Source organism: Pelobates fuscus, chromosome 8, assembly GCF_036172605.1.
Source record: "Pelobates fuscus isolate aPelFus1 chromosome 8, aPelFus1.pri, whole genome shotgun sequence".
Lineage (NCBI taxonomy): Eukaryota > Metazoa > Chordata > Amphibia > Anura > Pelobatidae > Pelobates > Pelobates fuscus.
The window spans coordinates 32,334,483-32,357,731 of NC_086324.1; the positions used below are offsets into that span (position 1 = coordinate 32,334,483).

Here is a 23,249-nt window from a genome sequence, read left to right on the forward strand (position 1 = left end):
TGTGTGTGTGGAGTGCTGTGTGTGAGGGGTGCTGTGTGTGTGTGTATGAGGAGTGCTGAGTGTGAGAGTGGGGTGCTATGTGTGTGAGAGTGGTGCTGTGTGTGAGAGAGGTGCTATGTGTGTGAGAGTGGTGCTGTGTGTGAGAGAGGTGCTATGTGTGTGAGAGTGGTGCTGTGTGTGAGAGAGGTGCTGTGTGTGTGAGAGTGGTGATGTGTGTGTAAGAGGGGTGCTGCGTGTGGGGGGAAAGTGATGTGTGTGTGAGAGGGGTGCTGTGTGTGTGGGGGATGCTGTGTGTGGGGTCCTGTGTGTGTGGGGGTGCTGTGTGTATGGGGTGCTGTGTGTGTGAGAGGGGTGCTATGTGTGTGAGAGGGGTGCCATGTGTGTGTGAGAGGGGTGCGCTGTGTGGGGGGAGGTGCTGTGTGTGTGAGAGTGGTGCTGTGTGTGTGGGAGGGGGTGCTGTGTGATGTCATGAGGTTTATTTACTTTATAAAGATTTATTTAGCATCGCGAGAAAGATGGAAAATTGCTGTTTTTAAAACATAAGACCTAAATACCTTTAAAAAAAAACCAAAAAACAGAATACCTACTAATATAATGGCATTCGCTTGTTGATTAAAGGAGAAATCTGACGTATTTTCTTTTGTGGCAGAAATGGAAATTGCTTCAAATAGTTTTTTCATCTTATTTTGGGTCAACAGCAGAAAATGATGTGTGAAATGTTGGAATATTGATGGAGTTGGGTCTTTTTGATCACCCTAGATTACTATGTTAATGTGTAATTTTGAAAGTTTGCAAATCATAAACATTCCTCACTTCCAATATGTTTAGAGCAGTAATTTGTGTTATAGGAAGGAAACTAAATAATTGAACTGAATAGGAAGAAACACACAGAGACACTTAAAGTGGCAATGTCACCATTTGGGGACTTTGTTGTCGGTGGTCCTGTGGTCTGGACGGGGGTTTTGCAAGTAAACCTGAACTTGTCGCCATCTTGATCTGGCAGGGCTCTATTCTGCGCTGAAGTTACTACTGTACTTTCGCATATGAACGAGAGTACAGTATAGAGGTCTATGGAGAATCCCACGAGACCGAGGGATCCTTTATAGACATAGCTAATTCCCTGCAGCCGAAACAGATAATGGCTGCAGGGATTGACTCTCAGACTCCGCCTTGTGTCAAAGAAAGTCAGGTGGAGGAGAAATAAAGAGCTTTGTCTCTGTTTATCTGTTGACTGAGTTGGAGAAATTCAATATAAATACATTGTAACTAATTATTATTATAATAAACATTGTAACCTTATTTTAAAACATTAATGAAACAAATTAACCAGGCAATGAACACTCGGGCTAACTACTCCATTAACCCCTTAAGGACACATGACATGTGTGACATGTCATGATTCCCTTTTATTCCAGAAGTTTGGTCCTTAAGGGGTTAAGTAGCCAGTAGACGCCAAATCCAATCCCCCGATTTATCTAGGCAGGCAAATGATCAAAACCTCCTTTTGCCAGATTCAAAGGCAGGAAAATAATTAGGGGTGAGGAAACAGCACCTACTTGCGGTACTTGGAGAATTTTTGGCATTCGGGAGAATTACCTCACAGACAGCAGTATTTCTAAGTGCCTGGGCAAAACTCACCCTGAGGCAGTATGGAACCAATCAAAACTTGGTGCTACCACGTAAGCACCAATGCTCAGCTCGCACTGCCACAGCATAGCCCTTTGAGCCACGTTCACAGTAGGTAAAGGGGTGAACTACTGACAAGTACACATACACAACTGACAAGGGTTTATTAAGTGTCCCATGTCTGGTTATTTTTGACTGACTTTTACAATTTTCTTTATTCTTCCACAGTTATTGGTTTTCGAGGTTTAATTACAAATCCAGAAATGTGAAAATGTACCATGAAATTACAGACAGACCAAAAAACACAAATCACAAACATTATCTGACACAGCTATTTTTGCAGCTAAAAGATTCTTGTCTAAAATGTGCAGTTGTGGTCTAGTAAACAAACCCCATAAAGAGCTGCAAAATGTAAGCCACAATACTAACCCAAATATTTGCATTTCCCTTGTCAATTCTCTGTAATGCACTAGCCAAAAATAGTCAAACCACCATGGTGTTTATTCAACAAAATCCTGAATTGAAAACTGAATTGCAAAAAATAGGCCAACGTAGCTGATTTGGGAAAATTTGCCAAATTACCTGTTGTAACAGCTTATCTATGTTAGCATTAATTATTCAATTCATTTTTCAGTTCACTTTAATGTGATATTTAGTGAATAAGCTCCTTATATTTATATCTTATAAAATTTCCGTAGGTTATAGTTTCCTGCTTTACAGAGATTCTCTCTTCTTAAAAATACTATAATTGCAAAATCACCCTAGCAGCCAGACAATCAATGGCACAGAGCTGGCTCAAGCCAGATACTCCCCAGATTAATACAGTCATAAATAGGATAAAAGACGCCCACGTAATGGACCGACTAACAGCCCAAATCAGAGGTACACTAAAGGCACACAAAAAGGTATGGGAGCTATGGATGGCTGGGGACTGGGGAGACTAGGAGAAGGGAGGGAAATAGGGACATCATACGCACACTCACACAACCAACGTACACCCTACTCCCCACACAACGGCCATGGGATCATGGAACCCGGAATGGCAATGGGGCGCCCGCCGGGCCATCAAACCTCCAGGAGACTGTGAAGCTGCTAGGACAAAAGGAGCATAAAAGCCAGAAAACTCCGCTTCACCCCGACCCAACTACGTGAAGGACCCTACCCCCCCTTTTTTTTTTCTCTCTCTTCCTCTTCTTCTTCCTTTCTTCACTATCTCTTCGTTCCTAGACTCTCCAGCTAGAGTAAGCCTAAACGAACTGCACACGTCTACGAAACGGAAGTAGACCGATAGAAACCATATGCAAACACAATAACTCTCCTGGAAACAGTTAATTGTTAATTGTTAATAAGAATGAAATAACCTAAAGTCGTCAGTACGCAAGTAACCTCTCACAGGGGCAAAGCAACACAAAAAAATGTAAAACAGACAATGTTTGTACTTACTTTATCGCTGTACGTATTGCGTATTTGTTTCTACAAAATGTACAATGTATCACACCGACTTAAAAAAAATAAATACTATAATTAAAGATTTGCTTTAAGTACTGTACTGTTATGACCCTTCCTATTCCACTGACCACTGCTCTTAAGCCATTAGCCAGCCAACAGACGGAAACAACTGATAGATTCGCTGTTCCTCCAGAGGTACCAATCCAAAGTTTATATTTTTTGCTGTGATTTAGACATTCTCGTACCTTGCCTTAGTAGGTTTTTTTTTTTAAATACATGTGGAATCATAAAGTATTATAATTTGTGCCAAGTGCCACTTCTGCCACTTATAGCTCCCTAACACTTCAACTAACAAGTATACAGAATACATGTATATTACCCCAAGCACCATAACCACTGCATGCAACCTGCCAGCACACTAACCCTATCATTCTCATCCGAGCTTAGATGGATTTGCACTGAATAATGGGTACATTTAATTTCCACGTGATCGGTGCTGGGGGAGCAGAGTATGGGTGGCAGAGAGAGCCCCAGTTATTCACTGAGTGAGGTGGATTTTTGTAAATAACAGTCAAAACAACAAACCCCACATGCTAGCTTCCAAGTGTCCTATTTACGTCTAAGAAACTTATCAAGGTGCAATTTAAACAAATGATCACAAAATAAATAGGTGGTGCTTTAGACGGTGTTTTGATTTTAGAAGCTCTGCCAATTCACTGCATGGATTGTTGATTTTATGGTAGGTCATGAAAAGGTTCTATATTTCTTGTAGACTCCAGGTCAGCTCAATTAAAAGTGTAAGAAGTCATAAAGAAATGGATTGGCGCAGAGAGCTTTATTGTTTTGCAGAAGTGTAGGTAGGAACAGCACTCAATCCCAAAGCAGCCACCCGGTGCTCCAGAGCAGGAGCTTTATTGTTGTCATAGCCTTTGGTTGACTCTTGTTCACCACAATAGTGACTGCAGTAAGAAATGAAAGGCCTGGCCAATAGTTATCAGGACGCCTGTGAGGTGGAAACTTGGGCACGTTTTCATAATCTCCCCATTAACGCTTTATGGATCTAACATTACATGTTAGATCTTAATCTATTATAGAAATGACCTTATACTACCATATCCTGCATATCTGCATGGTTAGCAGTGTAATTGGTAAATCATTATATTTGGTATGAAATCATTTAAGGCCAGGTTGTTACAATAGCATAGACTGTAATTAGTTTTTAAAATGTCAAAGTTACCAAGTGTGTTCTGCGGTAACGAGATTAATATCAGGCATAATTTGCTTCTTTAGAACTCCTGAAGTGGTCTGGCCACTTTCAGACTGTTCTTCCCATGCAATGTCCTTTTTATAATTAACAGAATATCTTAATTACATAATGCTCATCATTCTTTACTATATTAATTGTAGAATAAAGGCGTCAGTGGCCCTGGGAGGGTGCCTTTATTGTTAAATAATGATATTGATTATACTATATATGTGGCAGCATCGCCAACAATTTATTATTTAATGAACTGAGATTTCGTGTTCTCTGTTTATTAGCTTCCCAATGAACAACATCCTATTATTTCAAATTAAACTATTGAAAAAAATAAAGGTTAAGTGCCCTTTTAAGTAAGCATTTGGCTTGGTAGTTAGCTAAATATGTGCAAGTTGTACTTACATACATCAAAAGACCTCACACATCAAAGGGGGATACAGGAAACTGAAATATAAACTTAAAAGTAATAAGACTGTGGTGTGATCTTGCTCTGAAACTGACGCCTATTCTATCTTTAAAATGCAGCTCTATGTGCTCTTGAAAGAAATGAAATGATATGACTGATAAGGCAAATGCAATAACTTGTAAAAAAGGTTAAAGTGCTCTGTGTACAGAAATAGGCGCTGATAAAATAGATGTGCGAAATCTAAAGCAGGACAATGCTCCATCACACGCGTCCAAGTACTCCACAGCGTGGCTGGCAAGAAAGGGTATAAAATCTAATGACATGGCCTCCTTGTTCACCTGATCTGAACCCCATTGAGAACCTGTGGTCCATCATCAAATGTGAGATTTACAAGGAGGGAAAACAGTACACCTCTCTGAACAGTGTCTGGGAGGCTGTGGTTGCTTCTGCACGCAATGTTGATGGTGAACAAATCAAAACACTGACAGAATCCATGGATGGCAGGCTTTTGAGTGTCCTTGCAAAGAAAGGTGGCTATATTGGTCACTGATTTGTTTTTGTTATGTTTTTGAAAGTCAGAAATGTATATTTGTGAATGTTGAGATGTTATATTGGTTTCACTGGTAAAAAGAAATAATTGAAATGGGTATATATTTGTTTTTTGTTAAGTTGCCTAATAATTATGCACAGTAATAGTCACCTGCACACACAGATATCCCCCTAAAATAGCTAAAACTAAAAACAAACTAAAAACTACTTCCAAAAATATTCAGCTTTGATATTAATGAGTTTTTTGGGTTCATTGAGAACATGGTTGTTGTTCAATAATAAAATTAATCCTCAAAAATACAACTTGCCTAATAATTCTGCACTCCCTGTAAGCTTCTGAGTTATAAGCTAAGGGTGAGTGTATTGAATAAGCTTGTGCTGTGTACAAACCCCAGTACCTCGCAGAGTGCACTTCAGGAGTGCTCTCCCACTTCTGTTCTCCAGTGCCCCGCCCATTTTGGGTGTTGCCATTGATGTCCTAATCTGCATACCTCCCAATGAGTTATGGGTAGCTCAGGTAATGCTGGCTGGTCATGACAAAAGTAATCCTTAAAGAGTGCTATTTCAAACTGGCTTACCATCATGGGAAATGCCATCAATGGGTCGAGTATCAGGAGGAATATCAATTAATTGTTTTTCTAACTTCTATAAACATGTTTATTTAAAGGGAATTTTAAAATTGAGTCTAAAATAGCTGGACTGAACACATAGCTGATGATGATATAGAGTCTTCGGATGACCTGCCATCAGCCATCTTGTTTGCTGACAGCCATCTTGTAACCTATAAACTGCTTTTCTAAGCTAATGTACCACAGACAGGAAGGGGGATTGTCAAGTGTGCAGGCCTCGAAGGGGCCCTCTCTCAAATAAAGTAATAGGTATGGAGAAGGTAGGAGTCAGAACTTGCCTTTTATCTTTCTGTGTAATTTTGCATTTCTTGAAAGTACCTTTAAACTGTTAAATCACTGACCAAGAAACGCATGGTGGTCTGGAACAATATTTTTCCTTTTTTTCATATATAAATATATATGACTTTGGAAAGAATGGCAGAGCAGAAAAAAACCTACATCGCTTTATTGTACTGTTAAATACGTGAGAGCTTCACAATTTTCTTCAAACGGATATAAAATACCTAAAATATCATGTTCCACAAAATCTTGTCATTGTTGAAAATTAACTAATACAACTTGTGGTCAGTAAGTAATCTAAATTAACTAGTACAGCTTGTGGTCAGAAAGTAATTTAAATTAACTAATACAGAGTGTGGTCAGAAAGTAAATTAAAGATAACAAAGTGAAAATGAATTAACACTTATGGATTTTACACAGAAATATGTGCTTGAGTTTACTGCAAGAATCTGCCAATGGAAAAGGGAATTGGGCTGCAGTTAAGTAAAAAAGTGTGCACGGTAGATTGTTGAACGGTTTCTTAACAAAACCTATATCACAATATATAGGGTATATTTGTGTTTTAGACTTCATATATTTGTGTTTTAGACTCCAATTTAGCATATATTAACTGTTGTCTTCTACAGTGTATCTGTCACCTTTCAGTATTTACTAAATATATAATCTTGTGAAACACTGATTAAGACTGCGTTTGAATTTCATTGAATTTACAACTCAACCATAAGATACTATATGGTAAAGCCTGAGGTTGATCAAATGTAGAGCTCCTCTGTCAACCTTTGCTAAATCCTAGCAGCCATCCCAAATGATGGCTTTGTGATTCAGGCTTTGACTATGGAGGATCCCGCGGTTTTGCATGAGCAAGTGTACAGCACTGACATGCAGTGGCGAAACTACCGCATTTGCAGGGGTCGTAGCTGTGACCTGGCCCACTGTGGATCCCTGCGAACGGGTGCCCACCGCCATGTGTTGCGGCCCCAGCCCGGGAGGTATAACCGCTGGGGCCACACGTCCTGGGTCCTATCGGGTGGACAATGCTGTTAGGGCCATTCTATGGCAAAGTATTACCAGGGGGCCCGGTCAGCACTGCTGCGCTTTGACAGCGCGAACGGGCCCCATGTGATGACATCAGAGCTGGGAGGAAGTGACTTCCCCGGTCACTCCTCCCAGCTTACACACACCTTCTCCGGGAGTAAGGAGAGTAGGGAGTCAGAGTAGGAACTCTGACTCCCATCAGCTTGAGCCACCACTGGACCCCAGGGAAGTCACCCTCCTGCATTTAGAAGGTAGGAAAAAGGAGGGTGACTAATGTATGTGTGTGTGTGTGTCTGTATTTGTGTGTGTCTCTGTATGTATTTGTGTGTGTGTCTCTGTGTGTGTGTCTCTGTATGTATGTACGTCTTTGCATGTATCTCTGCATGTATGTATGTATGTGTGTGTCTCTGTATGTATGTATGTATGTCTCTGTATGTATGTCTCTGTATGTGTGTGTGTGTGTCTCTGTATGTATGCATGTGTATGTAAGCGTGTATCTGTTTGTGTGTCTGTATGTATGTATGTATGTGTGTCTGTGTATCTGTATGTCTGCGTATCTGTATGTCCGTGTGTGCCCTGTGTATTTGTATGTGTGTCACTGTTTGTATCTGTATGAGTGTCCTTCTGTGTATTTGAATGTTTGTCCTTAAGTGTTTGTGTATCTGCACGTGTGTCTGCGTTTACATATGTATCTTTGTGTTAGTTTGTGTGTCTGCATCTGCATGTGTGTCAGTGTGTGTATGTGTATCAGCATGTGTGTCTGTGTATGTATCTGTATGTGTTATATGGTGTGTATCTGCATGTATGTCAGTGTATGCACGGGTGTGTCTGTGTAACTTTCACCCCACCACACACACTGTCACCCCTCTTCACCCTGCCACACTCACAATAACTCTACCAATCCTGTCATTCACCCATGCCACACTCACCACCCATCGCTCTACCATATTCACCCTATTACACTCACCTTCTTTCCCACTGTCACACTCACCCAATCCAATCCTGTCACACTCTTTCTTCATCACTGTGTCACACTCACCCTCATTAACCGCTCCGATTCTGTCATACTCAACCCACCAACCATACCACACTAACCCTGTGGGCATGAATGAGACACATGGAGGAGCTAAAGGGCAGGGGGGTGAGACGTATGGGGGCCCATTGGTTTCCAGTTACATGTCTGCTGACATGGCAACGGTCAACTAAAGCGGCGGGAGCCAAAGATGACCTGCAGAATGAAGATGGTGGTGGCCAGGAGATGCAGCCTGAGGTCAATAAAACTCACCACCAATGCACCCCGCAGCCATCGGACCTACACCAGATCTATCAGTTTCGAGGGTCTTTAAAAAGGAAAATGTTTATTCATTCATATGCAATGGAAATTAATTTAAATGAAATAATCGATTTCTTCATCCTTGAATGTTTATATTCCGCTGTTACTGTTTATTTCTGTGATTAGGATAGATTCTTCGGCCGTGTTAGCATCTGGTTCAGAGCGATGCATTTTCTGGAGACACGGGTTTCCAAAAAAGACAGGCTTGTTCCCCTTCAGCAGGTACCATAAAAATATGAAAAGGATAAGCAGGATTACGAGGGACACGACAACAACTGGAATGATGACATGATGGGTTCCTGAAGACAAACAGAAAATACAGCGAGATGTTATTGTAAGAAGAAATAATAACCTCGATTTACTATTTTTGACTGTGCTTTTGCACATGATTCCATATTAAAAAAAATATTAGTTTTTAAGCTTTTACAATTACTTAATATTATGAAAATTATTTTAATATTTCAATATTTATATAAATATACAAAAATATATATATTGATATTTATATTTTATATATTTGCTATTTTAATATTTTGAATAAAAAAACATTCTAAAAGTGTATTCAAAAATATTATAAACTATATTAGAAAAAATAAGTTATGTGATTGTTGTAAGTTGTGTAAAATAGCAAGATAACACAAACTGTTAATGGTTAGATAAGTAGAACAGCATTCAGTAAGGTGTGTATTTACTGAACAGTACATTATGCAATGTTGCATTTAAAGCTTTGCAGGCCAACAATAGAAGGTTTGGGCCTAATTAGAGAAAGTGGATTTACTGAATAGGAGAAACTGAATTTACATTTCAATTGTTATGGATTATATGTGTGAAACACCTAAACTGAATTCTCCATCTTTTGTGGTTGCAATGTTATTTATCTTACTTTAAGTCTACAAACATAACAGGAAACACAGCCACCATGCACAGTGCAGGTCGAATAATATGCAATAATAAGAAAGCAATTCATAAATTAAAATAAATTATTTCAATACATAACGAGCAGAGTGTGACAGCTGTGCCCCTAGGAACCAGAGGGTCTCTGTACAAGAATCAAAGAAGAGACCCCCTTGTCACCCTTCCTGCTCCACCCTAAGCAATTCACGTGAATGGGATGTGTGTACCGGCTGACTATGTGTTGATTGTGGTTGTTGGCTGGGTGTGATATGTATGTGCAGTGGTGTATCCTGGTTTTGTGCTGCCCTAGGCAGGACAAAACTCAGGCGCCCCCCGCCACCCCCACCCAACCCTTCCCCCCGCCCTGCATTCTAAATACACAGACACACATTCACTGACAGAAACACACACACACACTAACAGACACACTCCCTCACTAACAAACAAACACACACTCACTCACTAGCAGACACAAACTAGCAGACACACACACTCACTAACAGACACACACACTCACAGGCAAACACACTCACACTAACAGACACACACACACACACACACACAGTCAGACACACACACACAGTCAGACACACACAGTCAGACACACACAGTCAGACACACACACACACACTAACAGACACACACTCACTCACTAGCAGACACACACACACACACTCACTAACAGACACACACACTCACAGGCAAACACACTCACATTAACAGACACACACACACATTAACAGACACACAGAAACACACTAACAGACACACACTCATACTCACTAACAGACACACACACTAACAGACAGACACACTAACAGACAGAAACACACACACACACTAACAGACAGACACACACACTAACAGACAGACACATACACTAAGAGACAGACACATACACTAACAGACACACACACACACACACACACAATAACAGACACACACTAACAGACACACACAATAACAGACACACACACTTACAGACATACACACACACTCACTCACATTAACACTTCTTTTTTTTATTTAGCCCCCCCCCCCACCCGAGCCTCCTTACCTTTCGGAATGCTGGGGGGGATTCTCTTTCTCCCTGGGGGTCCAGTGGCTGCTGGGTGTGCGGCGCTGGCGTGCGGGCTTCTGGGCGGCTGGCGAGGGAGCACTTCCCCTGAGCTCTCTGACGTCATATTCCGGCTCCCAGCCTCACTCTGCGGCGCACGAGGGAGCTGAGCAGACAGCTCAGAGGAAGTGTTCCCTTGCCAGCCCGACCGGCAGCCCAGCATGTCAGTTAGCCGCAAGGCTAACAAGACATTTGCCCTGGGCATTTGGGGCCGGCATTTTTTGCCGCCCCCTGGAAAATGCGGCCCAAGGCAAATTCCTTGTTTGCCTCGCGGCTAAAATGTCCCTGTCTATGTGTGTAATTGGCTGAGTGTGTGTGTAATTGGCTGAATCTGAATATCTGTTAGGGCTGGCTGAGTGTTATTGTTTGTGAATTTCTGGTAATCCAGTGGTATTTCCCCCATAATTGCTCCACAGCACACATAAATCAAGGCTCACACCATGGGGAGGGCTAGCAGAGGAGAATTGGGAGACCTGGATGTGAGCAGGAGGCTAAATGAGGCAGAAGCCGTGTTCCGATTGACTTCTTTGAGAGTTCTACCTCTGGGTCTAGAGGTAAATAAATTCAACTGTAGTTTGCTCCCAGCCCTGGGCCCAGTGCCAGATGGGAAATAAGAAGCAGCAATTCAGCCGAATTGAGTGAAACTAATTTTCAAATTAAACGTTGTCATCCTTTTAAGCACATGCATTCTTACTGACCCATACACGCAGTTGTTGGTACACACAAACACAGACAGACAGACAGACACACACACACACACGCTTTAACTAACACATACTCTCATTAACACACATTTTCACTTATAGTGACACACACTCACTGACATACACAGTCACCACACACTGACATACACATATATATATATATATATGTAAAGGATGTCTTTGCACTCAAGCTATAATATTCCAAGTAACTTGCCGGGTGCCAGCCAGGGCTCAAAAGTATCCAAAAAAGTAAAAAAGTATAGCTGCACTCACGGTTGAGGATTAAAATCTTCAATATTTTATTCAGTCATTTAAAACAGGGATCGACGTTTCAGTCCAGCTTGTGATCCTGAGGAAAGTCCACAAGCTGGACTGAAACGTTGATCCCTGTTTTAAATGACTGAATAAAATATTGAAGATTTTAATCCTCAACCTTGAGTGCAGCTATACTTTTTTACTTTTTCATATATATATATACACTCAGTGAAGCTCACTGACAAGTGCACGGACACACACACACATTAACACACATACACACTTATACACCCACATACCCATTCACTGAAACACACACAGACATTGACACTCATACATATTTACCGACACGTGCACACATACACACACTCTGACACACACACACACACACATACAGTCAAGGTAAACAAACATTGAACTCTAAATTACCTTACCTTCTCCGACCCTCCCCTTGCTTGACATCCAGCAGCCACGATACGTTGCCACAAATCCTGACATCTTTTCACACTCACATTGTGAGTGCACCCTTGTCCCTGTCAGTATTTCCTTCCCTGTGTTGGGCATCACCAGGCAAGAGATGGTCACCAGAAATCTCAAGCTTTTCCAGTGGGCCAATCTGATCCTGCATAGCCCTCCTGTGACACGTGGAACACCCAGGGCCTGGTCGCACTCACGACCTTTGCAACCCTGGGTGTTCCGCCACTCTATTGTGGAATAAATAGGAAAAAAAAACATTCTTTGGGCCGATTTCAAAGCATGGGCCCTTGCTACCATTCTAATGGCAGATAAAAAAATGTGGCCTGTGTGGTATTATGCTAAGTTCAGTTGATTACTTGTGAAATCGAGACCAAAAAGGTTTCCTAGTTTGTTTGCATCTCATTGTATTGTTATAACATTCTGTTAAAACATCACTGATTCTCATTCCTTCTGTCTTGTACCACTTGTTAGAGAAATCAGTCATTGTTGTTATAATTTATTGAAACGGTTAAAAAAACTGAACGTGCAAATTCATATAGAAATTATAGTATAATTCTGCTACTGTATTATCAGTTTCTATTCGTATCAAGGATAATATTAGGTAATAGTTGCATGACACACTTGTATCCGGCAAACATGTGATCAGCCACCCATGTGATTATACTGCAAAAACAAATACCTGCTCTTCACTAAGGAGGGTGTGAGAAGTCACCCTTTCCTCCCTCCAATCTAACTTTTTAACATGCTCAGGGTTATTCAATAAACACCAGATTTTGTCAAGGTGGGCGAAATATAGGATCCTGAATATTTACAACACTGATTTCAAACTAAATTAGGAGGAAATGCATCTGTCAGGATGCACATTCACAAGTTTTAAGACACTATAGGAGACTTTATATTTTGCTTAACTCTCTGTACTGCAAACCCCCAATAACTGTACGGTAAAGTGACAAAAACAGCCAATGAGAACACAAAAGACACAAAAGAGTATATAAGCCGGTCCCTCAAAGCATACTTCCTTTTTCTTCTGGTGGTGCAAGGGTAAACCATATGGCAGCTGGCCAGTATTTGTTAGCCAGATGTCGCATTTAAAAGTAAAAGTAAAGACTATGGGGGTCAATATGTGCCCCATTTTAGTATAAGTGAAGTTTAAAATCTTATCTTATATGCCCCTAGCTCTTGTCATGAGAGGAGGGTATATCTACTAAACAGTAGTTACACTGTAATTCAATCTAGCGACTGGAAAGTTATAGCTGCCAAGCCACTAAGAAAGGCCCCATCCCCACATAATGGGGTGGGCCTGCCACTGGCCACCCATTAGGGCCTGTTCCTTAATAATTGAGGTGACATTCCATTCCATTGTCACCCTCCCAGCCCCCACCCCATGACACCTGTCTGGGATTAGCCTGCTGTATAACTCCCACTAAACTCAGCCATATACAATTGTGGCCTAGCCCTATATCTATATATAAGAAATCAGAGAAAGAAGCGCTGTATGCATACAATAAAATATGGATATTATGAACAAAACAGTATCAATAAGGTAAAAAATAAATAATACAAATGTGCATCATGTAGAACAAGGCTGCCCAGGATGTAGATCCCCAGATGTTTTAAGACTATAGCTTCCATGATACTTTGTCATTCCAAAGGCATGCAAAGCATCATGGGACTTGTAGTTCTACAACATCTGTGAATCTACATTTTGGGCACCCCTGATGTTATGATGTTAAAGATTCTGTTCCCTACAAATTATGCAGCAAGAATACATTTATTATGGCTGCATAACTTGTAAGTATCAGAATATTTTTAGAATTACAAAGGACTTAAAAGGCAGAGTTAGGTAAGAAGATCAACAACAGTGAAATCTGGGAGGAGAGGAAAAAAACAATGTGTTTCCCTGGAAATGTAGAGCAGTGAAGATCATGTGTCTGGGAGAATGTACGTAAATACAGTATGTTAATCATTCCCTGGGGCCAGAGTCAACTCCCACTCCGGGAGAAAAAAAGAAGCAAATAAGCAGTGATGAAATTACTGGAAGGTGATCTTTTTTATTATACTGGATAAAGTAATTTAAAGAAACCTAGAAACCTAGAATGTGAGGGCAGATAAGAACCATTCGGCCCATCTAGTCTGCCCAATTTTCTAAATACTTTCATTAGTCGCTGGCCTTGTCTTATAGTTAGGATAGCCTTATGCCTATCCCACGCATGCTTAAACTCCTTTACTGTGTTAACCTCTACCACTTCAGCTGGAAGGCTATTCCATGTTAACTGCAAGAAACAAACAAACAAAAAAAATTATATTAAAAATAAATAAATAAAATAAATATATATATAAAGCCAAAATAACAGAGTATACTTGCTTCAGACCTGAAGAAGAGAGGAAAACTCTTGAAAAGCTTGTCTTTGAAATATTATCTTAGTCCAATAAAAAAGGTAATATTGCAATATTCTGATATTTTGGCATCTTGTCTATTGGACTAATAAGGCTAATCCAATGTACACTATATATATATATATATATATATATATATATATATATATATATATATATATATATATATATATATATATATATAAAAGCAGAATAAATAGTATATATAAACAGAAAATGAAATATATATATATTTCATTTTCTGTTTGTTTGTTTCTTGCAGCTAAATAATGTTTATTTAAGTTACTTCACCAAGTATAATAAATAACAGCTGAAAATAAAATCCAAAAAAAGTCTGGTCCAAGTCCTAGTTCCTTTTGAAAACTTAACTAAATAATTCCATTTATGCTATTTTTTCTAATTGTAAATAAACCAGTTGTGGGCTCTCTAAACTCCCACCAAGCATGTGTGCCCTCTCTAGCTATCAATAAAATAACCCTTCCAGTGCGGCAACATTTATAAACTACTGTACATTCCAAAACCAAGATAATATGATGGAAAAAGGTGATTTCTAACTCTGAATGCATCACACACTGATCTGACTGGTTTATAGCTATTACTTCCCCCCTCCAGCACACCCTGGGAATAGGCAAGTGTCCAAACAAGGTGGGTTAGTTTGTAGCAACATGCCAACATTCTCCATGTAGCAATTATCATTACATCTTGAGTTGTTTTTTTTACAATATTATCTGTAAATTTTTTACATTTTTTTTTTAAAGATAATGGCTATGGAAATAATACTGATAAGGTAAATATGAAAGGAACTATAGCATTAATTTTATATTTTTGGGTTAGCTTTCCAAATGATTTCATATTTTTTAGATAACGTTTCAAATTATTTTTTTCAACATATTAAAATGTGAAAATGTTAAAAAAAAATGTTTTTTTCATAATATGGAATAATTTTAAAAATGTATTAAAACACACATATTAAATCATATTAAATCATTTGGAAAGCTTATCCAACAATATTAATCAAGGTCTGTGTTTTTAAATTGCCTATTTGTCTATGTGTCTAAAAAAAATATTTTGCTGTTCAATCAAAGTCAGGACAGGAGGATGAGGAAATATATCCTAGTTACAAATTCATAACAGTAGGATGAGATAATAGACCCTGGTCGTGAAGTCCTTTCAAAAGGTCAATATCATGGACCTGAATATCACTGTCAAAGAGCCCTAGTTATGAAGTTGTAACTGAAGGACAAAAGCAATTGACCAAAGGTAGGTATGAACCCTCATTATAACATCATAACAGTCAAAGTTATTCAGTTGCAAGTGCAGGACAAAACAATTGACACTAATTATGAAGTCATAACAGTAGGAACACAATACAAAGTAACTATTTAATTAACGAATAGGCCATAGTCGTGAAAAGACCCTAGTTATGACATCACAAAAGTAGGTTTGACAGTTGAGGCAAAACACCCTAACTGTGAAATCGAAACATTGGGATGATGCAGTACACTTAGTTTGTGATGTCATAACAGTAACGTGATGTAACAGACCCTAGTTATTAAATCATAAAAGTAGGATTGACACAGTTGAGGCAATACACCCTAACTGTGAATTCTAAACATTGGGATGATGCAATAGACTCAGTTTGTGATGCCATAACAGTAACGTAATGTAACAGACCCTAGTTATGAAGTTATAACTACAAAAGAGAGGGATGGGCACTAATTATAAAGTCAATAGAAACACAGCAATTGACTATTTATGAAGTGATTAAACTTTCATAAGGCAATGCACCCTATGAAGTTATAACAGCAGGAACAGGGCAATGGGCATTATTTATGAAGTCGTAATGGAAAACAAGGCAATATGAACTAATTACGCAGACATTACAGTACTTAGTTTTGCGGTCATAACTGTAGGGATGGAAATATCTACTTTATATGTACTTGCTATGCTATTGTATTGTCTGTTGTACATACAGAATAGATTTGTGTGTACTGATAAGTGAAAATGTGCATCCTGAACCACCTAATACCAAATTAATCAGAAAACATAGAAAAGGATGCCAGAGAAATATACTCAAACCACGTGTAAATGACCACAAATACTCAGCGGTAGACAAATACTCAGAGACATTCTACACGTCTCTTCTTACAAATCACAGATAACTACCACCTAGACTCCTAGAGAGTAAAAAATAAATAAAAAGCAGTAAATAGTGTAGTGCTTTATTGCATACAATTATACATATAAATTTACATACATATTTCTATGTATAACTGACTCTAGTAAAACACTACACTATATACTGCCTTTTATAGTTTTTACTCTCCATCTGGTATTTATCCGTGATTTGAAAGAAAAGCGAATTTATGAGAAATTGCGGGTATATACTCCCAAAGAGTATTTGTGGCTATTTACATGTGGTTTTAGTATTTATCTTTAATTATTGCTTTTCGCAAGTGAAATCAGATTTCATAATCGAGTGCAATGTGCCAAGAATTAAGAAATGCACATCTCTGATAAATGAATAGCAATTAATGCATAATTATGAATGGGAAAATTGCTGTTTAGCTAATAGAGTTCTGTTTATCTCTTGCATTCGAATCAAGCTCTGGACATTTTTGTTTATCCCAGAAAGAAAGACTTACGTGTTTTATCAGCTGGATGGTCAACAAATCTCGTGTAATCTGTAAAACATTTAGAAAATTGATGAGTTTGCATACATTTGTTATAATGCCCTCGTTGCATACTAAATAAAGGATTCATAGCAAGGAAAATAACGTTGGATTTTAGCCTAATTTTACGATATATAGCTACATCTCTGATACAGTTTATATCTCCGTAATAGAGATACAAACGCACTGCACTACAACACGTATGTGTAATATTCTACATTACCATTGAAAGAGACACTCTATAACATGCATTTTAAGTGTTATGTACCTAATGCATTAAACAAAGCATTTGGTATACACAAATAGATAAATGAAGGTATACCGTATGCTTACCTCTGGAGTCTCTCTTTTTTGGCTATCCCCTAGCCTCCTATAAGTGTGCATCCACCAGGAATGGCTGAAACATTTCAGCCCATTTGGGGTCTCTCTGGATTCTATTGCAATACATGAACTTAAAGGCACACTACAGAGACCAAAACAACTTTAGTTTAATGAAGCAGTTTTGGTGTATAGATCATGCCTCTGCAATCGCACTGCTCAATTTTCTGCCATTTAGCAATCAAATCACGTTGTGCAGCCTTAGCCACATCTCCATTGACTGCGACTGACACAGTCTGAATGAAAGAACTGGTTTCATTTTCATGCAGATGTAACGTACTTTAAAAGTTCTTATCTCCTGCTCTGTAACTTGAACTTGTAGTTCAGCAATATCTGGCGGGCCAGAGTTAGGAGAACCCGGCATTTAGAGCAATAACTGTGAAATGACTTCTATGTGGGAAACGGCTGTGAAGATATCAGCTCTCTTGTACTAAAGCCCATGTAAAAGCATTGTTCATGTAGAAATTAATTAACCCAGTTAATCCATTAAACACTGCACTTACAGGTCGTTTAAATCTGATCTTAACAGTCTGGGAAAGGACAAGCAATCTGCAGCAACATTCTGTTGGTCTCCACGATGATTGCTCCTTATGTTTGTTATAAAAATTCACATATTTTGCCTTGATAAATAAGGCCTATACGAGGAACGTTACCTTGTCATACGAACAGAAGCCTTACAGGGTTATTTAATAAAGTGAGAAGTCAAAGTGAACTCAAACAAGGTTATTTACTAAAGCAAGAATTCTTAGTGAAATTAAAGCGAATCACAAATTTAAGGTCAAAATAGCCAAACTCGAAAAATTCTCTAGGTCAGCTATGCTTTCAGTTCGACTACTCTGGCCTTAAATTTGCAATTGATTTTGAATTCAATTTGAATTCTCATTTTAGCAAATAACTGTTTATCTTGATTTGTTTGGTGAAGTGTCCCTATAAAAACAGAATGACACAATATTATGTGGACATACTGTTTGCTATAAGACACACAGCTCCGTGCATTTCTGTGTTACAGTCTTCTGTTCTCCAGTATCCGTCAATGTCAATATAAGCGCAGTTCCCATCAGACGGAGACTCCTCGTTTCTCCATGCAGTGAATGTGGAATTACTACGATCCGCCCATTCGAAATGGCGTCCGTTCTAAAAGAAACATTTTAAACAGTTTGTTTTCAGCGAAAGAGTAACACAATTTAGAACATTTTTTGATGAAACACGTTTGTTTTATTTCATTTTTAATAATTAAAAATATATATATATAAATCTCACCCTACAAATAATACATGTAATAGACGTCATACAAAAAATATTTTTAACAGTAGCAGCTTAAAGAAACAGTTTAATATAGGTCATGGTTTGTTGAGTTGTTGCATTGTCTGAGACATTTAATTCATGATAAATACTAGCTTTTAGTTTTATATCTGTTTTATTAAAAAATTTTATTAATAAATACATTTAAAAAAAAAATATATAAGATGTTGCATATTGTAAATAGAAATACATTCTTAACTTGGTCTTAATGTTTGCTGGACTTGAGATTCAGTTTAAGCCATATTAAGATTTGGCTGAATTAAGATTAGTCCGAATTTGGCTGATCAGCTATTCGCCCAATTTCTGTATTCTTGACGTGCCATACCAATATATACTCGAGTAAATGACCATAGCACCATAGCTGAACATTCGGAATTCACAGTGACATTCAGAGTGACACCAAAACTAAAGTGAAAAATAACGATCGATAGCTAGGGGACATTAACTTAACGTTGCTTTTACTCACAGTGTACTGCAAAATATAAATGTAATATGTATGTTATGTCTACATTGTTCAGTTCACTGATTGGTCCATTTTTGCGTCAAAGTTTTTAATAAATTACGTTCGGCTGAGCAAATTGTCACATGAACAAGCATTGGATATCCCCAACAAAATTTACGTTCCTGGGAAAAATTGTTTGGCCAAACTGAACATTTGAACCATGCACTGTTTTCTGTTGTTTTTTTTTACAGAATTCTAACAGGATTATATTTATATCCTTTATTTGTTCTCGTGTTTCTCTTATTTCTATTACCTTTGACCTTGGCTTTGAAGCTTGCCTTGCTAAATTTCTGATTACATACTAGTATATAGAGGATCTAGTAAACCCCAGACATCGGCGTCCTGTGAATTGGGATGCTGGTGGGCGTGGCTAAAGGGGTGGACCAATGAAGTGAATTGCATCACGGGCACTGTCCAAAGGTCGGAACCTACACTAACGGGGATGAGTCTGCCAAAAGAACTGGGAGGTCATCCTTCCGTGAATGCACATAAACCTGCCTGCCAATTATACAGGCCAGCTGTTTCAGTGCTCTCTGACTGGTCCTCATGAAATTCAAGTGCATCTAACGCACACTAATACATCATGCTCTTGCTATGATTTTTGGGTTCAGTTCCTCGGTGTCCCCAAAAGTGGGACATCAGGGAAGAAACCTGGGACTGATGGACAGACAGGGATGGTTGGGAGGCCAGCTCTAGGACATTTAACTCCCAAAACAAAGCACTGTGTGCTACAATTTTTATCTCTTTGTTTTGTTGTTTGTACAAAATTCATGGTTCTTCTGTTTAACATTCCATCCTTCTCGTTAATGCCTACGTGGTGGCGCCGTACTTTGTATGACAGCCATTAAAAGTGCTCTCAGAATGCAGATCTTACCAGGATCTGCGATTTTGAGCTATTTATGTGTCAGTAGTAAGGCATCATAGAAAAAGTGATATAGTGGTCCTCCAAGGTAAGCAATTCCAAACAAACACACAGCTAACACATGCACAGTTTTTTTAAAAGCCTCATCAGTCATTTAAAATCTAATTTTCTGTTTATATTTGCAGTTTTGAGTTTATGATTAACTTCTTAAACACTTAAAGTTTTCAGGTGTGTCTCTTTTTACTGGGTCAATACGATTTAATTGTGTTTTGTTTGGATAGATACTTCATGTCAAAATCTGTTTGTTCGTCTTTCGTATGTCCCATGATCTTATCCACAGTAATAAACCTCATAGTGCTCTCTGCAGAAACAGCAGTAAATGTGACTATAAAATGAATTGTGTAAACAGAAATCTCCTCTGATAACGACCAGGGCCGGCCTTAGGGGTGTGCGAGCTGTGCGGTCGCACAGGGCGCCATGGCAACAGGGGCGCCCTGGCAGCCGACACAATTCAATGTCTGCAGCTTTCATGGGCTGGCTGGGGAGATCAGATCTCCCCAGCCAGCCCACAGAATTTAACTAAGCAGTACTTACTGCATGGTAAGCAGGCAGGCAGCAGGGACCCACACTCACTCACTCAATGCTGACCGAGCAGCACTTCCACTCCCTGTACTCGGTGTGACACCTTAGCCCCGCCCCCTCCTCACACAGAACAAGCAGTGTGGGAAGCAGGGAGAAGTCTGCTGTGAAGGCAGGGACAGACAGCAGGCACAGCATGGTAAGACCAAAGGGACAGGAGGTGGACTAAGATAGAAAAATGGACAAGTGGGGTTAGAAGGATAAACCTTTCTAGGAGTGTGGGAGAGAAAAAAAAGAGGTTTGGTAGAGGGAGAGAGGTGAAGTTTATGGAAGAGGGAGAAGCCTAATATGGGGTAGTTTGTGCAATATTCTTGTATGTGAAGGACTCAAGTCAATGTGTATACTGTCAGTGAATGTCCAGGTTAATGTAGTGTGTGTGTATTTTTTTTTATTTTTTTTTTAATGGGCAGATGCTCAATGCACATGTCTGCTTTTACAAAAGAACTACATGACATGCGCACAGTCGTTATTCGGCTTGTGGCATTTTCTTTCCCATAACCCCCCAATAAACACAGACACCAATTTTCTGTTGGAAAATAAAAGTCCACAGCTTTATTTAAATTTTTCAATAAACAAGATAACAAATTGGGGTCATTGCCAAATAGATTAATTTACCCCCACCCCCATCCGTACAGCATTAACCCCGACAATGACCCCATACCATAAACAATATATATAACAATATAAATAACACATAAATATAACACACGGCCTACCAAAGAGGCCCCATAATTGTAACTTTATTAACTGTAGGGGCGTACCGAGACACCCCTACACCACCAGGTTCGGAGCCACCGATGAGCTCGAACCAACAGACCACTTCCAACTCTGGCCTAATTCAACTTAAGCTTAGCCTAGCCACTTGCTAATCCACTTCCATCCCAATTACCCTAGCCCTATCCCGCCGCTGTGACAAAACGGGACCTGCTAAAAAACCTAGGGAGGGTGGGAGGGACAATTAACAGGTAAGTGCGGATTCTGAATTAAAATGGCCGTTTGCTAAAATGGCCGCTTAATATACTCGCACTTTTCCACACCCTTTAACATGCTCCACCCTAACCCCACCCCCGAATCTATAGCTCCACCTGCCTACTCCTTGGCTCTGTCAAGGCCCATTCCCCTGACTGCGCTGATCCATGGGCTTCATGACATGCGCACAGTCGTTATTCGGCTTGTGGCATTTTCTTTCCCATAACCCCCCAATAAACACAGACACCAATTTTCTGTTGGAAAATAAAAGTCCACAGCTTTATTTAAATTTTTCAATAAACAAGATAACAAATTGGGGTCATTGCCAAATAGATTAATTTACCCCCACCCCCATCCGTACAGCATTAACCCCGACAATGACCCCATACCATAAACAATATATATAACAATATAAATAACACATAAATATAACACACGGCCTACCAAAGAGGCCCCATAATTGTAACTTTATTAACTGTAGGGGCGTACCGAGACACCCCTACACCACCAGGTTCGGAGCCACCGATGAGCTCGAACCAACAGACCACTTCCAACTCTGGCCTAATTCAACTTAAGCTTAGCCTAGCCACTTGCTAATCCACTTCCATCCCAATTACCCTAGCCCTATCCCGCCACAGCTCGAGACTTGATCCCTTAATGTCTCGTGCGCCCCCCACCACACAGAAATAGGGCCCGGGAGATCCCTTCCTGAAAACCGAGGTTTAGCAAGTCACAACCTACCTCCGAAAGGTGCACCCCATCCTTACGATAATACCCAGGTAACATACCCTCCAACTCCCAATGCCTTACCGGGACCCCGCCTGACCTCCTAACGAAAACTGACATGGCCTTATTAACCTTCCCCCGGCATCTCGACACCGCCGCTGTGTCCCTGGCGTGTCTCCAATTAAATCTAGGCACCATCTCAGACCACACTATAACCACTCCCGGCACCCGCTCCCGGATGCGATCCAAATCCGTTTCATTCTCCTAATTAGCTCCCTCTGCGGGATAAGCCCCAAATCGTTACCCCCACCATGTATCAGTATTACGTCCGGGGAATTTCCTTCCAACAATTTACCAAAAATCAGTCCACTAATGCTCTGCCAACTGAAACCACGAAAACCAAACCATTTCAACTGTACAGTGTCCTGAAGAAAGCCCAGTTGTGCTCCATTCCTCCGAACTGCGGCCCTCTTCTGCGCCCAATACACGTAGGAGTGACCTACCAACCATACAACCCGACCTGTAAAGAAACACAAGTTATAAACCAGCAGAGCAACGACACCACAACTCAAACCAAACCAGACACCCTTTTCAAACCAACCTATCTGTTCGTACATAAGTCCTAAAGCGCGCGGACTCCCACCGACCTATCTGTTTAATCCGTTCATCCCCGAGTCCGAGCCGTGCTGCTTCCGTTGCAGCCCCTATGCGAAATGAATGAGTTCCGAATTGTGAGGGATGCAAACCCAGTTGTTGCAGCCCCATGCGGAATACCCTGACAAATTGGAAGC

The 23,249-nt window shown here is 39.8% G+C and overlaps 1 protein-coding gene across 1 annotated transcript in view; it reads right to left on the minus strand.

Annotated features, from left to right (window-relative positions):
- LY75 (lymphocyte antigen 75) overlaps positions 1-23,249 on the minus strand; it is a 176,616-nt gene that overhangs the window by 67,955 nt on the left and 85,412 nt on the right. Inside the window, exons 28-30 of the mRNA XM_063429399.1 lie at positions 18,424-18,592; positions 17,054-17,092; positions 8,666-8,863 (exon numbers count right to left, since the gene is read on the minus strand). Of these exons, the coding sequence (XP_063285469.1) occupies positions 8,666-8,863; positions 17,054-17,092; positions 18,424-18,592 (406 nt within the window). The remainder of the gene's footprint in view (positions 1-8,665; positions 8,864-17,053; positions 17,093-18,423; positions 18,593-23,249) is intronic.